Source organism: Mycena indigotica, assembly GCF_014461135.1.
Source record: "Mycena indigotica strain 171206Taipei chromosome Unknown Mind.scaff0002, whole genome shotgun sequence".
Classification (NCBI taxonomy): domain Eukaryota; kingdom Fungi; phylum Basidiomycota; class Agaricomycetes; order Agaricales; family Mycenaceae; genus Mycena; species Mycena indigotica.
Window position 1 is genome coordinate 1,361,058 of NW_023503001.1, and position 16,973 is coordinate 1,378,030.

The 16,973-nt window shown below is 49.7% G+C and overlaps 1 protein-coding gene across 1 annotated transcript; it reads left to right on the forward strand.

Annotated features, from left to right (window-relative positions):
- Window positions 1-15,107: 15,107 nt before the first annotated feature.
- Window positions 15,108-16,160, forward strand: MIND_00191200 (uncharacterized protein; the record flags this gene model as incomplete). Its single annotated transcript, XM_037358820.1, has 7 exons — window positions 15,108-15,254; window positions 15,302-15,406; window positions 15,455-15,487; window positions 15,543-15,623; window positions 15,675-15,735; window positions 15,777-15,866; window positions 15,927-16,160. 7 exons carry the CDS (start codon window positions 15,108-15,110, stop codon window positions 15,950-15,952), a joined length of 543 nt encoding a protein of 180 aa, XP_037223915.1. The 3' UTR covers window positions 15,953-16,160.
- Between the last annotated feature and the right edge of the window lie 813 nt (window positions 16,161-16,973).

The following is a 16,973-nucleotide window of genomic DNA, read 5'->3' on the forward strand; positions in this document are numbered from 1 at the left end:
CCGGAGGACAAGGGACTCCGGAGGACGAGCTCAGTGACCCCCCGATTTTTTTTCCTGCATCGGGGCGACGCAGCTTGAAGGGGGGATGATGTCAGGGGAAACCCTGATGCCGTCACTTGATCCCATCAAGTGCCGCGTCTCCGCTCGCGTCTCCGCGTCTCCGCTCGTGTCTCCGCGTCTCCGCACCCTGACACTCTCCCTCCACTGCCCGCACCACATCCCACATCCAGTGATCCCCAGTCTTCGACTTCCCTGGCCACCCCTTTCCGGGAGTCTCTCCGCCGGCGGAGTCACCATCAGGGATCACTAATGCCACCGGAGACCTCTCCGGATGTGGGACGCACCACTTCCCTCCGAGACCTTGAGCCTATGGCCTTCTAGCCTCTCTGGGCTGTCACTTATCATGGTCTCCCTACGATCTCTACCTGCTGGACCTCTTGGGTGTCCCCAACCCATGTCAGCGTTCGGGCTTATGTTCGGATGGCTGAGCCTTGCCATGGCTCCGCCTCTCCACTCCGCCACCACGGCCCCCGTCATCGGGCCTTCCCCTGGGTGAGGCCTACTGCCGTTAAGGCTCGTGCCTACTGCAGCGCCCCAGGCTGCACGCCCTCACACCTCCACCTCTCTGGAGACGTCCGGGGACGTCTCCGAGTGACCCCTGTCGCTACCCTCCAGTGGTCATGGCTGGTCGCCATTCCCATTGGTCCTCTCCGACACTCCCGGCCCTTGGGCTAGACCAGACTCCTTCCCTTTCCGCTCCACGCCTTCCCTCTCCGTTTCCGGCCGTCACGTCACGGTCACACACCCGGAGTCGATTCCGATTCCGGTTCCGACTCCGGTTGTCACGGTCACGGTCACAAGCGGAGACGCTCAGAGGCAGCCTGGACCTCCCGAAGCCCTTCTTAGGCCTTCTAAGGATGCCTGGGCTCCTCCCTTGGCATCACGGTCCCAAACCTGCCTCTCCGGAGCTTCGAGGGCTACTCGACACTCACCTAGGGTCCATTAGCGACACCTGACTTCTCCCATGCGTCGTTCGTCGCTATGCAGTCACTCTATCATTACTCCGGTCACTAGTATATAGTAGTGCACCTGAGCAGAGGGCTCCTTGGCTTGTTCTCTAAGGATTCCCCCTCTGCTCAGGTGAGTCTGTAGCGTCCCTTCCTGTTGTAGTAGTTCACTAAGGATTCCCCCTCTGCTCAGGACTCTGATTTCGAGCCTCGCGAGGTTGCCCTTACAAGTATATCGAATCCTTCCATCGTCAATACCCCAACAAGCCTAAGTTGGATTAACATCACTCAACTCAATCTCACTCCGTTCCGGATTTTCGAGATAAGGAACTTATAATTCTATTTACATTATACTTCTAATATCGTCTTATTCGTCCCGTGTCCGTCATGAAGGGGACTTGTTGCGTGGAGGAGTGAACGTGGTTGTTGTAGGCGAACTCCGCGGCCGGAATCAGCTCATCCCAGTCGTCCTGCTGATAGTTGGTAAAGATCCGCAGGTACTGCTCCAGCTCCTGGTTGACGCGCTCTGTTTGACCGTCTGTCTGCGGGTGGTACGCGGTGGACGTGGCAGGCTTGATGCCGATTAGACACCAGAGTTCTCGGGTGAAGTCCGCGATGAACTGCGAGCCGCGGTCGGAGACGTACTTCTCCGGAGTCCCGTGATGGCGCCAGACATTCCGGTAGTAGAGGCGAGCCGCCCCTACTGCGTCGACCGTGGTGTGACACTCCGAGAAGTGGGCACGCTTCCCAAGGGTGTCGACGACGACCATGATCGCGTCGTACCCATGGGCCTCCGGAAGCTCGACGATGAAGTCGACGGAGACGGTATGCCAACGCTCTGGGGGCGTTTCCGTCGGGTGCAGCTCTCCGTGGGGCAGTCTCCGGAGTGCTTTGGTGCGACAGCACAAGTCACAGGTCGCGACGTACCGGCCAATATGGCGAGACATCTGAGGCCACCAGTAGTTCCGGGAGACCAACTCCAAGGTCTTGAAGCGACCAGCGTGTCCGGCAACTTCGAGTGTCGTGGCAGAGCTCGATGATGCGTCTCCGGAGGTCCTTATCCTTAGGTACGACAATCTTCCCACGAAAGTGAAGAAGACCACCGGAGACAGCCCACTCGTCGGAGCGCGAGGAGCGGGGGCCTCGAGCTTGACCTTGGACCTTTAGGAGTTGCCGGGCCGCTAGTGCGACGGGCTCCTCTAAGTCAGGCTCACCGGAGAGGGCATCGCGGATGTCGCGAAGGAGTTCAGAACCAGGGCCGGAAACGGAAACGCCTCGAGAGCGCGGACATGGAAGAGTTCGGGCCGCAGAAGGACGACGTCGGAGTTGTCGGAATCGATTCCGTGGTCTGGTCTCCAAGAGAGGGCGTCAGGTCGGCCCATGTCGCGGCCGGGCTTGTGGTGCAGCGTGAAGTCGAACCGGGAGAGGTAGAGGGACCAGCGGGCCTGTCTCCGGTTGAGGTGCTGCGTCTTCCTGAAGTACTCCAGATTCTTATGGTCAGTCCAAATCTCGACGGGATGCGGCGCCCCCGAGGAAGTGTCTATACTCCTCGAGTGCGCGGATGATCGCCAGCATCTCCTTGTCGTGGATTTCGTAGTTGCGCTGGACATCATTTAAGCTTTTGGAATAGAATGCTACAGGGTGCCACTTCCCGTCCGGGGCGGATTGTGAAAGAACCGCCCCCGTCGCATAATCAGAGCCACTGAGTGTCAAGAGGCTTTCGATTACCTCAAGAAGGCCTTTGTCGAGGCTCCGATCCTTCATCACTGGGTCCCAGACCGCCAAATCACCCTAGAAACGGACGCCTCCGACTACGCTATCGCCGCTATCCTTTCCGTCTCCGGCGATGATGGTGAAATCCATCCTGTGGCTTCCGGAGTCGCTCTCTGGGGCCATCAGAGCTCAACTATGACACACACGATAAGGAATTACTCGCTATCTTCGATGCGTTTACTCACTGGCGTCAATATCTTGAAGGCGCCCGATTCCGGTCGATGTGGTCACTGATCATAAGAACCTTGAGTATTTCTCTACTACCAAGGTTCTAACTTCGGCGCCAGGTCCGCTGGTCCGAGTATCTTTGTCGTTTCAACATGACAATCCGATTCCGCCCAGGTAAACTTGGGGGTAAGCCTGATGCGTTAACTAGACGATGGGACGTCTACCCAAAAGAGGGGGATAAGTCCTATGGAAAATTGAATCCGCAAAATTTTCGCCCTATTTTCACGTCTGAACAACTCAACGCCTCTCTCCGCGCTACCTTCCTTGAAGAACCTGTGCTTTGCGCCTCCGTCATTCTGGATGTCAAGAAGCTTCACGACGACATCCGCGCTCATATCAATGATGATCCCGCTGCCGTCTCCGGCCTCTCCGCCGCGAAATCTGGCAACTCATCGCGCTGGAAACTTGATGACACTGGTCTCTTATGCTATGACGATCGAATCTGGGTACCACTCGTCTCCGGTACGTCTCCGGAGTTGCGACTTACTGTACTCCGACACCATCACGACCATATCCTCTCCGGTCACTTTGGCCAAAATCGTACTCTCGCTCTTGTCCGACGCGAATACACCTGGCCAGAACTCAGAACCTTCGTCAAGGACTACTGTGCATCTTGTATCACATGCAAGCGCAACAAGAAGCCAAGGCATCGACCTTACGGTCTGCTAAAGCCTCTCCCGTTCCTCTCCGTCCTTGGGATTCTATCTCTATGGACTTCATTGAGCAGCTCCCCACATCCGGTGAATTCGATACCATTCTAGTCATCGTTGATCGTGCCTCCAAACAGGTCATTTTGATTCCGTGCGACACTCACATTTCGTCTCCGGAGTTCGCTCGTCTCTTCCTCATTCACGTCTTCTCGAAACACGGAGTCCCATCCCACGTCACTTCTGACCGCGGAAAGGAATTCGTGTCCTCTTTCTTCCGTTCCCTTGGAGAACTACTCAACATGGAACTCCATTACACTTCGGGTTATCATCCTTCCGCTGATGGGCAAACGGAGCGCATGAACCAAACTGTTGAGCAATATATTCGCATCTATTGTTCTTACCAACAGGATGATTGGCACGAGTTACTGCCGATCGCAGAGTTCGCACTCAATAATGCTCCTAACGCTTCTACTGGCATATCACCCTTCTTTGCGAACAAAGGCTACGATCCCTCTATTACGATTCATCCAGAGCGTGATGTGGCTAATGTTTATGCTAAGGACTACGTCGTCGATCTCCAAGAGCTGCACGAGTTCCTCAAGGAACAGATCAAGTACGCTCAGGAGCAATACAAAGAGACTGCGGACCGGAAACGCATTCCGGATCCATCTCCGTCTATCGGTGACGAAGTCTTTATCTCGACCAAGTACATCAAGACCAAGCGTCCGACTCCGAAGTTCTCGGAAACGCATTTTGGTCCCTTTGAGATCATCGGAAAGCCCAGTGCTGCGTCCTATCAAGTCCGTCTCCCGAAATCCCTTTCTCAAGTTCATCCCGTCTTTCACGTTTCCCAAATCGAAATCCACACACCCAACAAATTCCCTGGTCGCGAAGAGCCACCACCTGCGGCAATTGAAGTCGATGGAGAAGAACATTTCCGAAATCAAACAAATCGTTGACTCCAAGATTGATCGTCGTTTCAAGGGTCCGGCTCGACTCCGCTACCTGGTCGAATGGCTTGGTTACGAGAACACTGATGAACAATTCACTTGGGTTGGTGCACCTGACTTGGAAGCTGAAGAGTATATTGAATCCTTCCATCGTCAATACCCCAACAAGCCTAAGTTGGATTAACATCACTCAACTCAATCTCACTCCGTTCCGGATTTTCGAGATAAGGAACTTATAATTCTATTTACATTATACTTCTAATATCGTCTTATTTTCGATTCCGCCCCGAGGCGTCTCCGACTCCGCTACTCGGCTCTCCCTTTCCCCTTGTCAACCTTCGTCGGGGGCTCCTCGTCCACATCCATTGCGTCATCTTCCTCGACTTCTTTCCCTTCCTCCTCGTACGGCTTGCCCTCTGCGTCCACGGACTCCGAGTCCACCCTGTCCCGAGTCCGCCATCGTTGGCCTTCCTCCTGGATGAACGCGTCCCAGTGATCGAGGGTTTTCTCGATACCCTGGACGTGCTCGGCCACTTTTTGCGCCGTTGTTGCCAAGTTGACCCCGCCCGACGTTGTGGCGAATCTCGCGGCCAAGGTTTTGCAACCCCATGACCAACCGTCCGAGTTGCTCGTGGTCTTGGGTTTTGGCGTACCAATAGGTCGGCCAGTACCGCGGAAAGCGCCGCGTTGCTGAGCGTCGGAATCGACGACTCCGCAGGCGTCTCCGCTGATACCTCCTCCTCCACCTCGACCGCTTTTGGCACCACTCGGACCTTCGATGGTCCCGCAGCCGTCTTTTTCTTCGCCTTCTCCTTGGTCATTCCGGCCTCCTTCTCGTCCTTGCGGAAACGCAGGGGCGGGGTACCGTCTTCGCAGCGAGCTTTGAGCTTGCGGCATCTTTCACACGACATCATGCCGTGCCAGGTGGTATTGGCTTTTGGCACGCGCCATACGCACGAGACGCCAGCCTTGACGCATTTGAGGCATTTCTCTGCCAAATCGGGTCAGGATTATATTTCAAAATTAATTTTGGCACTTACTTTCGCCTTCTTCATCGACTCCCGCAATCGACCCATCGGTCTGGGCTTCTTCGGCGTTCTCGGGATTCTCGCCTCGAGCCTCGACTCGGCTAATGATCTGGGCCTCGGCGGCCTCGCGATCACCACGTGTAAGTGGGCCTAGACCCTGGCGTAGCCTAGCCTGTACTCGGCCTCGGGCTTGCTCGGCTCGGCGCCTCTGCTTCGCCGCTTTCGCTTCCTCTTTCCGTCTCCGCCTAGTCTCGGCCCGCTCCTGCTCCTCGGCTCGACGCTGATGCTCACGGTAACCCATTGCGATCTGCTCGGCCATCTCCTCTTCGTTGTACTGCAGCGGTGCCACGATTGATCCGCGCTCGGATGACGACTCCGATATGCGCTTGTGGTTCGCTGGGTCTTTTGGGTCGTACGCGAGCGACTCCCCATCTTGCGTAGGTGGCACAGGGACTCCGTGCCGTGCGCGCTGCCAGAGAACCTCGTTCTCTCTCCGCAGGTCATCCATCTGCCCCCGCATCTCCACCTGTGGGTTTAGGCTCCCATCAGGCAGGACGTCAGCCAGGGCCCGCGCTACCTCCTCATCCACCCAATCCCCTACCCTCTCCGTCTCCGATATCGTCGATACCGCTTCCGACGTCTTCTGTGAATAGGTTCGGCACGTAGTCGATCTTCTCGCTGTCTTGCGACATGGTGGTGTGGGTAAAAGATGGAGAGATTGATGTCAATCCGGTGACGTGCTTCTTGTCACCCACTTCCTTTTCCGTCCTCCTTGCTATTATCACGTTCTCACCGGCTTCCTCGGTGATCTCGGCCTTTCCGGCTTTCAACTCAAAATTTTCACAAGTCCAACTCTGACTCCGACTCTCTCTGATTCCGACTCCTGCCTCTACGACCATTGCTCCTGTTTCTTGTGGGCAAGAAACGCAAGAGGGGGATACTGTTATATCCGTGCCGACGCCGGCATCCGATTCCTATATCGACTCCGGTATTTGGTTTTTACGCAATGAAGATTTACTGAGCGTTTCCAATTACCCCGACTTATGATCTATGCAATCATCTATGCCTTGTTCCTCGTATGCAACTCCTCTTCTACTTTACTTGACTTTGTTCTAATCTTGTTACTTACTTTGTTATACCTTATTCCGTTTCTGTTACTTCTCGTACTATAAATACTTTGATGTATTATCACGTACTTCAGTTTGTAAATTAACGTTGCTGGTCTCTATCTCCCAGCGTCGTCTCGACTCCGCTCTTCTCTTCTTGTCTTGTCTTGGTCAACTGGAAGCCCCGGTCACCCAAACATCCTTCTGTGGTGTTCCGCCCCAAGTGCTCTACGATCTCGATTCCGTTTCCGACTTTGACTCCGTCTCCGTCTCCGTCCCTTTGGTCGACACGGCACTTAACACAGTCCCAACCTCTTTGTGTACTCGGCCTCATGTAAACATCATGTCTCATGAAAGAGAAAAATGATGATTGAAGTTCACACAAACTGTCGTCTTTGTCCAGTCTAACAATTGAAAAGGTGCTCGGGATTTTGTGGTGAGATTGTCACATACATGGCCCCTAGAACTGGCTACCGCAAAAAGCGCAAGACGACTGATACAGCTGCCAGTGATGCAAACCAAGGCCGCAAAAAGCATGCTCGGCCACCAATGGCCGGTCTGAGCACCGCTTCGTCTTCTTCTGATCCTCTCACAACAACGACTTCCCTTCCCTCCAACACTCCGACTATTGCTATAGCTCCAGCAGCTCGTCGCCATTGTAAAGAGAAGGACTCAAAGGATATACAAGAGGCTAATATTTACTTGAGATTGGAGGTGTATGAACTATAGCCTTAGTTTTACCGGTACTTACCAGTCAGCCACCTTACATTTTTTAAGTAGCAGATATTGTTATTTATATCCAAGAATAGTCAATAGAGTGATTATATTATATGATGGTGATCAAATTCAAGAGCTAATCAATAGTAGTCTTAGAACCCTGCCTGCTAGTACTTGCTTTGTCCTTTTAGCTTATGTAGCTATAGAGATAAAGGCTAATCAGTTATGTGGAAGTAACCCATACTAATGTAATTATTCAACTGCCACTATAGGTTACTTGATGTAAATTGTTTATCTAGTTAAAATGTACAACTGTTATTTCGTGACAATCTCTGACATTCTCTGATCCTCTCTGATCCTTGTACTTTTAAATGGTAAAAAATTCCTTTTTGGGGAATTTGTTATGCTTATTAATCTTAGTTATACTATATAAAGGTGTGACACAGTGTGGATTACTTTAGGTGTCTGTGGGCAAAAATTTCCTTTTTGAGAGAATATGGTACACATGTCATATAGCATGACTTCGGGGACCTGGTGTATATGATGTTAAGTGGAAAAATTATTTTCCTATGTAGATATCCAGAAGCGACTTTGTTTGGGAATATCCACATATGTTCGTGGGATCCTGGTGACAAGGTTTCTCCTGAAAAGGAAGTAGAAAGGGGGTATGGGGGAAGGGGGTTGAGCAACCTCACGCGCGTGGTGGCAGAGCGTAACTCAGGAACGTGTCGTGGGGGGAAGAAAGTGCTCAGGGTCTACTGTCGTTACAGTAGACAACAAATACTTCAATCATAAAGGGGTGTCTAAACAAGGAACATTTTCCGAGTGTAGACCGTAAACGTAACAGTATTAGGTTCAAGCCAATTGAACCTATATCGCTGAGGATATAAGCTCCCCCAGCATTCTTCCTGATAACCTCATATGGTCCCAAGTATCGGTCCTCAGTTTTTCGCTTCAGGCCAACTTGATTCTCAATTCCGATGTTGCGGATTAATTAAGACTAGTTCACCAGGAGCATAGTTGTCCTTCTGGAGACAATGCTTGAACTTTCGCTCAAATTGTGCCTTAGAATGGAAACAAGCGGCTTTGACAGCTGAGGCAGTATGTTGCACATTACTGTTAAGCTTGCTAAGTTGATGTATTCGAAGCGCAAGAAGCTTAGTAGTGTCCATGTTGGTGCGGAAGCCAGTGACCAGGAACGTAGCCTCTGTCCAATTAAATGGGAGGATAGGATCACTTCCGTAAAGCAGCTGATAAGGGAAAAAACCTGTGCCATGCTTCACGGTAATGCGGTCTGCAAGGAGTGCCTAAGGTAACTTCTCTGGCCATGTGTCAATTCTGCTTCCACATGCCTTTACAAGTGCCTCGCGAAAAGCGTGAAGTGTCCCTGTTCCACTACACCATTGGCATGCTTGTTATATCCAGATATACGCATGTGAGGAACTCGGAGCCGCTGCATCAGTTCGGCAAATCCAGCCTTGACTTCTGATCCGTTGTCCGTAATCACTCTCCGGGGACAGCCATAGCAACAGTAGATATGGGTCTAAAAGAATTTGGCCAGTGTAGCAGCTGTGGCGTCCTCAATTCCACCATACCGGTGAGATTATTACGAGCGGCAACGATCTTGTTGAATTTTCCGGCCTGAGGCATTAGCATGATGTCGATGTGTAGCTTTTGGAAAATAGCTACGGGAGTGGATATGGTGATTGGCTTTTCTAGCTTTTGAGTGCTGCAGACTTGACAGGTGTGACATGATGCGACATGATGTAAAATATCATTGCTCATTTTTGGCCAAAAGAAACAATTTCGCAGCATGTCCCATAATGCACGAACTCTTTTGTGTCCCAACTCTTCATAAGCTTGTGTTAGTATTTGGAGTTGAGCATTAGTAAGTAATGACTCTGAGAGGTGCTCCATGTGGATTTTGCCTAAAGAGCTTCCCATCCTGCATAAAATATTAAGAGGCTTGCCTTAAGAAACGCTGATGCTTCTGGGGAGTTAAAAACTGAGGGGATTCTAGAGTTTTCAAGAAGTGTTCAATGTGACGTAAGTCTGCCTCTTGTGCTGATCTTGCGAGATGAGATGATGATAAGGATAATGCTGGGTTAGGAAATGATGGGGGGGTTCACCACTTGGACTAATAAGGCAATCTCATCCAGCCAGGAGTTATTATCTTCTGCTGCCTCCTCTCCTGGAGCTAGTCCACGTCTTGACAGGTCATCAGGTCTTTCGAACTTGGTTGCTGGAACGAAACATCAAAATGTCTTGAATCCATCTGTTAACTGCAGCATCGGGCTGCAAGTCTGGGCTGTTAAGCAGGCCTTGAATGTACTTGGCATCCACTTCTAGCCGGAAATTCCATAGACCAATAATATGTAAGCGCTAATGCCGGAGTGCACAATATACTCCAAATAACTCTAACTTTGGCTGTGAATACTGGGATTTACGCTCGCTCATAGGCAATGACCTATACTGTACAGGTCGCCTACATCCTTCCTCGTCAAGTTGGGATAAGATCATGCCTGTCCCTTCTTTGCTGGAGTCACTGGTCAGGGGAGTTCGGGTTAAATGTGGCAGGGATTTCAAAGGATCTTTGGGAATGGTGCACTTCACCTCATATTCTGGTGAAAATGTTGTAAAGAGGCTGGTCTGTTCTTCTTGTCCACCCTCTTGTACATAGTGAAGCCTCAGCCTTCCAAGCCTTTGCCATGCTCATCAGTCATTTCCACTGGGTAAAATATGTATTCATCATCATCTTCCTAAATGTCTGCATCACCCTTTGGTGTGAAGCCTAAACAGTGTTTTTGTGTTGTGGCAGAAGTTCAGCTATTAGTTCTAAGAGCAAAACAGCTAAGTCCATCTTTGCAAACTGGAGCTAGTGTGCTTCTGCTTCTTTAAGATCCACTCTATTACAGATGACTGCACATGTTTAAATTGCAAACATAGCTGTACAAAGGAGTGCAAAATACTACAAACTAGTTTGTAGTAGCAGCCCAACAGCTAGGGTGTAGCATGAGAGATAGAGTGCAAAGGAGAGAAGGCAAGAAGGGGGAGCAGCAAGGTGGCCATCAGTAGCAGGCTTAGTAAGCTGGTAGCAGAGATTATAGAAGAATTGATGGTGGCTGTGAGGGTGATTGCAAGAAGGTGGCAGTGGTGGTACAAGGAAGTGAGAAGAAAACAAGAAGTTTCAAGAAATAGGTACTATCAACTATTCTGTAAGCAGGAGATGTGAGAACATCTGCAGCGAGCAGAATAAATTGGTACCCACATTTATGGGACGTGTTGCATTTAGGTGTGAGCATCGTCGATGACCCGGGCAATCGCAGGATCAATGAAGGCGGCGTGGGAGCTGTCGGAGACGCGGACCGTAGGGCGGATTCTTCGGAGATATTCGGCGGCATTGCTGATATCCTCAAGGGGGTCGGAAGCGCTGCTGGAGGAAGAGCTGTATAGGTACTGCAGCCCCGCAAACTCTCCGCTGCTGTCAAAGGGGGTTTGCACGCTGATGCTGCCTGAACTTGAGGATTCATCACCATTCTCTGCACACGAAGGAAGATGTCATCTGCATCAGAAGGAAGGGCGATATCGAAGAAGTTGTTATCCCAGAGATGTCGCAAGACCCGCTCGGCAGCTGGGATGTAGCGCATGCTAATACACTCTTCCAACATTCCCACCTAGAGGAAGTTTCACCTTCTTGTTATGATCCTTTTTGGAAGTTGAAGTTGCTCTCTTTTTCTTCTTTCTATAATGCTGAGCATAGTCAGAGTCACTATCAGAGTCTGAACCTGAACCTGAGTCTAAATCAGAGTCTGGTGCATAGTTATTATAGCCAAACTCTGAGGCATTCAGTAACATAGCCTCCGCCCAATTTCGTCTAAAGTACCAATCAGCAGCTGCATTGATTTCCTGCATAGAATAAGAAGAACTGTCATCTGTTAACCTTCCATGCAGGATGTGAGCCTCTAAAGCACTTCTCAAGTCTTTGTTGATGCCAAGCCAGAAGTAAACATGATAGTGGTTATCTGAGATGCGTCTTTGAGAATAGAGTCCATCAGCAATAGTGTTGTACTGGATATTGTACTGTCTCCATTGACTCATATTGCCAATCCGAGACTTAGTTGCTTCCCGTGCAAAATTCATTACATCTGTGAAACTGTACTTGTAAAGTGCATGTTCAGCATCAAAAGTCTTTAAGATCAGCTTCTTTAGACCTTTCCAGTCTCGGCGTGCAAATGATGTTAATGTGCGAATCACATTCTGCACATTAGGGGAACAGTAGTCCAAAATAAGTGTGCATTGATCTTTAGCATCAGTCACCTGGTTTTTCTTTAACAAGTGTTCGTACTGCCGAATAAAACGTGTGACTTCGGAATATTTGCCCTTGAAGGTTCATGGTGCTTCCTTGGTCCCTGGTACAGGCATATCCAGGAAGGAACGAGGAGGTGGACTAAAAGTGAAGGGAGCGTTCATGTGTTTCGGAGCTGGTTCAGAAGAAGCAGAAGATTTGGAGCGCACCCAAGGCTTTATATAGTCAGGTTCGTCATCAGTTTCATCAACATCCACTAATGCATGTCCCTTGCCTTTTTGATCATATAGGCGGCTCTTACTAGTGGAACCCTAAGATTGATTATGTCGGGAAAATTCGGCACGTTGCTGTTGGGCGGCAAGTGCTTCATCATATGTAGTGTCTGGTGTGTGTGTGCCAGTAGGTTGTGTGTGACCGTGTTTAATTTCGTCAGTCCAAGCCGTCATATTGTCTATGGTGGTGTCGATGGGCTAAACAGGTATATATCCTTATATTAATTAACAGAGTCATGTGGGCTGATAACATCCTACCTAGTAAGTCCTCTCAATTTCCAAAAACATTAATAGAACTATAAAATCCTACTATATATGTATCTTTAATGTAGTTAGTCATTATCCTATAAATCTCACTCTGAAGTACAGTGTGGAAGTGTGGAATGTCCCTTACATAGCTTTCCCATATAAGGCAATTTCCACTGTAGGATGCCTATCATCAATATTTGATGTGTCTATTTGTTTGTAGTCAACATCATCATTTAATAGAACTTCTCACACCCAAACCACACTAAGTTTATAACCAGTGTTAAGATTGCTCCACTGAGGGCAGGCTACTAGGGAACACCGAGCCCCCCGACCACCAGATTCTTGCAGCAAGTCCCTGATCCCCCAGAGCCGAGCTTCATGACTGAGGCGAGTTTCTGTGATTTTACATTCACTTTTGCTTTTAGTCTTACACAAATTCTTCCATCCTTTTCCCGTTAAAGCAAATGCACTTTGGCGGACAGTTGCGCGCGGATGGGCAGCGCAAAGCTAATAAATGGATTAGCTTCGTTCGTCCGTCGAGGGAAGAACGAAGCCGTGCGCTGGCAGTGCAATTGTCGATATCCCAAATGTGGGATCTGCCATTGACATCTCCTCATCTCTCCATCTCGCCAAGGTCGATCACGCGCTAACATTTCCCACCTGTTAATCCTAATTATCTCTTCTAATTAGAATAGACCACCCATGCGGGTAACCATTCTAATTAGAGGAGATAATATAAAAAGCCCTATGCTGCAATAAAGGGGGCTATAAAACTGCAATATCTCTGGGACCCCCAGGCTCTAAGTCATTTCATGTGTTATTGCACAAGGTCAGTGTGACATTTTGTGACATTTGTGACTGGCATGATACTATTGATCATAATCTCATATTAGTAATAATAACACTTGTGTAGTATCACACCCTGTTGATTCCTACCACATACCTATCCTTTTTGATCCAATCGTCGCCCTGATGACATCCCCGCTTGTCACTGTTCCTGTCAAATGTCTATGTCCTATTGCATAGCCTTACTCTGACAGTAGTGTGACAAGTGCCATGGTGAAACAGCTACTTACAGTCTAGTTTAGTCTGACACCTGTTGCACTAGTATGTGACGTCACAGGTGCAGACGGTATATAAGTAGCCTGCTAGATCTCCTGTACCCTAGTCCTTTTATTCTCATTGATTACACCAAACACACCTACCTGTTTGGGAGTCTGTCATACTAGTAACAAACTCCTACCATCCTACGAATCCTCCCTTTACTTTGTTCTACGGAGCCATCACTTGATCACTCATTCAGTTGACCCATCATTTGATCAAGCTCTGTTTGTGACATGTAGCCTGGTACCCACTATGAACTGCCAGGTTTACTGAGACAATAAGATGTGACACTGGTATGTCACATTACAAAGAAGCTATTATATAAGCATATTCTGGTATGAATAATAATAATATCAAACCTCCAGGATACAACACTTATGATATATGTGACCTAGTGTGACAAATTTCCCAAAAGGGAAATTTTCACTGTTTGACTGTATGATTATCTGAGGATGTCACAGATCGTCACAAAATCAAAGTTGTATATTTTGACTATACAAACAACTTTCATTAAGTGACCTATACTTACAGCTGAATAATTGTGCTAGTACTGGCTAATTAATAGCTGATCTATATCTAATCCAGTGATATCTCACTCAGTAGATGACTTTTATAGGTAATTGAAGCAATACCAGGGGTGCCTAAATGATAAGATTGATATCCTAGACAATCAAATATTATTAGTATAGCTATATCGTTTCATGATGATTCATCACCTACATTGATGCTGCAATATCTCCACCAATCCTGCATTAAGTTAGATGATTCTTGTACTGGTAGGTAGGTCATAACCTAGTGCTCATATGCTCTAATGTAATCATAGTCCTATATCTTGAGACTATGATATTACACTGTGTTCCTCTAGTTTTTCATGTTTCAAATTTGATCAGACTCAATAATCACTTGATATCTCACTGGAAAATCCACGGATAAGCCTAATGTAAGTTGTGCTCTGTTTTAATAGATGACCATCATAGATATGGAAGCTCCTTATAATTTTACATATCATATTTACCTCTATATATGACATATATCCTAACACACCAATCTTCGAATAACTGAATTAGAAGTGAGGGATCCCTAATGGTATAAGAGTAGGAAGCATGAGAAGGGGTCCCCCTATAAGATTACACTTTTCACACCACATTATATGCATGAAAAATCTTGTTATTCCCCATTTTAATAATGAATAGTACTGCACATCATATTAGCAATACAGCTGTAATCTGCCAGTTGATTATAGATCCAATATGTGAAATTCAGCAAATGAGGTGTATAAATCTCCCCACATACTCCGATTGATCTCTATATACTCTCAGAGGATGCATTAAGGTAAACATTGCAAGATGAGTTAAGTGCAGAACTAGTTTACATAAATTGTGTGGTCTATAGACTGAGTACTGGACATTGAGATGTATAGTTGAAAAAGGTCAAGTGGATAGAAAATAAAGCTAAAAAAGAGCTTGCCGAGTATATACCAGACTAATGGGACTGGGACTCGCGCTGTGGGACTCAGTCCCATTTTGATGCACCGGGTCCCATTTTCATGGCGCCCAGTGGGATTCCTGCCGCGTGGCGTGATGACGGCCGAGCATCAAGCGATCACCTGTCATTTCGGCGATCACATTGCCAGCGCATCACCGACATCTTGCGTCTACACCACCATCTGCATTCTACGAGACACTATCTTTGGCCTTTCTTTCTTCCTTCCCCCACCATGGCTACTGCTAACGCAAACGCAAACACTGCCGCCGCCCCCCGCCAGGACGCGCTGGTGTCCGTGCTGACGCGCGCCTTGCAGGACAAGCAGCGCGAGGTCGACGAGCTCCAGGAGCGGCTTCGTGCTGTCGACGGCAACGTCAACGTATGTCGTCTTTTTCGGCCTGCTGGGTGCTGTCTGACGAATTCAAGTCTCAGCAGCCACGCGAACTTCACGTTGGAGACCAGTACCCTCCGCCAGCGATGGCCGCGGATGAAGTCGCGGCTCCTGAGCCTGCTGAGGCCCGCGAGGAGGAGGTCTGTATCGCTCTTCGTCCAGCGACTCATCGCTGACCCAGCGTCCAGTCGGGCACGGAGCGATCCTCAGGCTCCCCCACGGTGAGCCCCTTCCACGCGCCGCCCCAGCACCCGGCACTCACCCGCCACACCCCAGCCCTCCGCCGCAAGCGCCGCCAACGACGACATGCGCGAGGACACCGTCTACCATACTGTCCGTCATCATGCGCTGACTGCCGTACGTCATCACGTGCTGCCGCGTCGTCCTCTTCCTGACGCCGCCCCGCAGGGCCCATACGACCCGCGCGCGGACTCCGAGCCGCCCTACGGCGGCCTGCCCCCCGCTGACGGTCAGTCGAGTCTGCCCCCTCGCTTGCTTGGCGCCTCACAGCCGGGCTCCCGCAGACTCGCCGGACGCTCGCGCCGTACCCGTCCCCGTTCGCCTACTACCCCTCGGCTCACCCCGTTCCCGCCGCCGAAGGTGTGTTGCTTTTCCGCCTGCTGCCACTGGCAGTCGAAAGCCTACTGACATACCATGCAGGACAGCGGCCCGGAACCGGTGCCTGAGCTGCTCAGGATCAAGGTGTCCGTGTTACTGGGCAATAATAATCTCTTGTTACATCGTGGCTATATCTTTCTCTCCCAAAACCGAAGGATGTTTGCACGCAGGTTGCACGAGCCCCTTCACATACATAAATGGGTCATAGTAGTTAGGATCCCACAGTTGCCTGTGCTTGACGAATGTCTTAATTGTGCCATCTCCACCCTTATTGTCTCCCGTTATTCCCCTGGCCCCAGTACTACCGGAACCGGAGCTAGAACCGCTTCAAGCGAACACAAGTTTGTCCGACATGTCTCTGGCTTGGAACAGCCTCCTCGAGCCCCCAACTCCAAGCACCCTCTTTGAGTCGCCGAATTACTGTCCGTTGGAACCGACACTGACACCGGACACTACGCCACATCTCCCCGACTATTCATCATTGCCGCCGGTGTCTCATGGGACAAATGACGCTTCTACCACCGTCACAAATGCACCACTGCCTGGCCCTAGCTCGCATCCAGCATCGGGTACTGCTATTCCATCCGCGGCGGTCTCTGCACCGAAGCTGCGTCGTGGCACCCGGGAGAGAGCGGCCAAACGTCGGGCCGACGACGAAGCGCCGGCCGGGCCCACAGTGCTTTCCGTGCCAGCCTCCAAGCGTGCCAAGAAAGATAGATTGATGGGGTGGGGATGTGAGATTGATGGGGTTACATATAAGACAGCACGCGAAGCTGCCGAGCAGGTGAGAGATCGTTTCTCCGAGGCATTTCCCGACTATGTGGGGGACATTGATAAAAAAAGTGATGCTGTATTTGATAATCAATAATGCCGAGATCGGTCATCAATCGCCTGATGCAGTGAATCACACTCTGTAAGCTGAAAGATGGGACTGGGTTCCATCAAAATGGGACTGGGTCCCATATGACGAGTCCCAGTCCCACTACTTTCGTCACTCCTCGAGCTTGCCTGTAGGGTAGAAAATGGAAATTTTTTGGTTACAAGGAACCTTTTGGTATTATAATACTGTAGTATTTTACTCAATTCGAA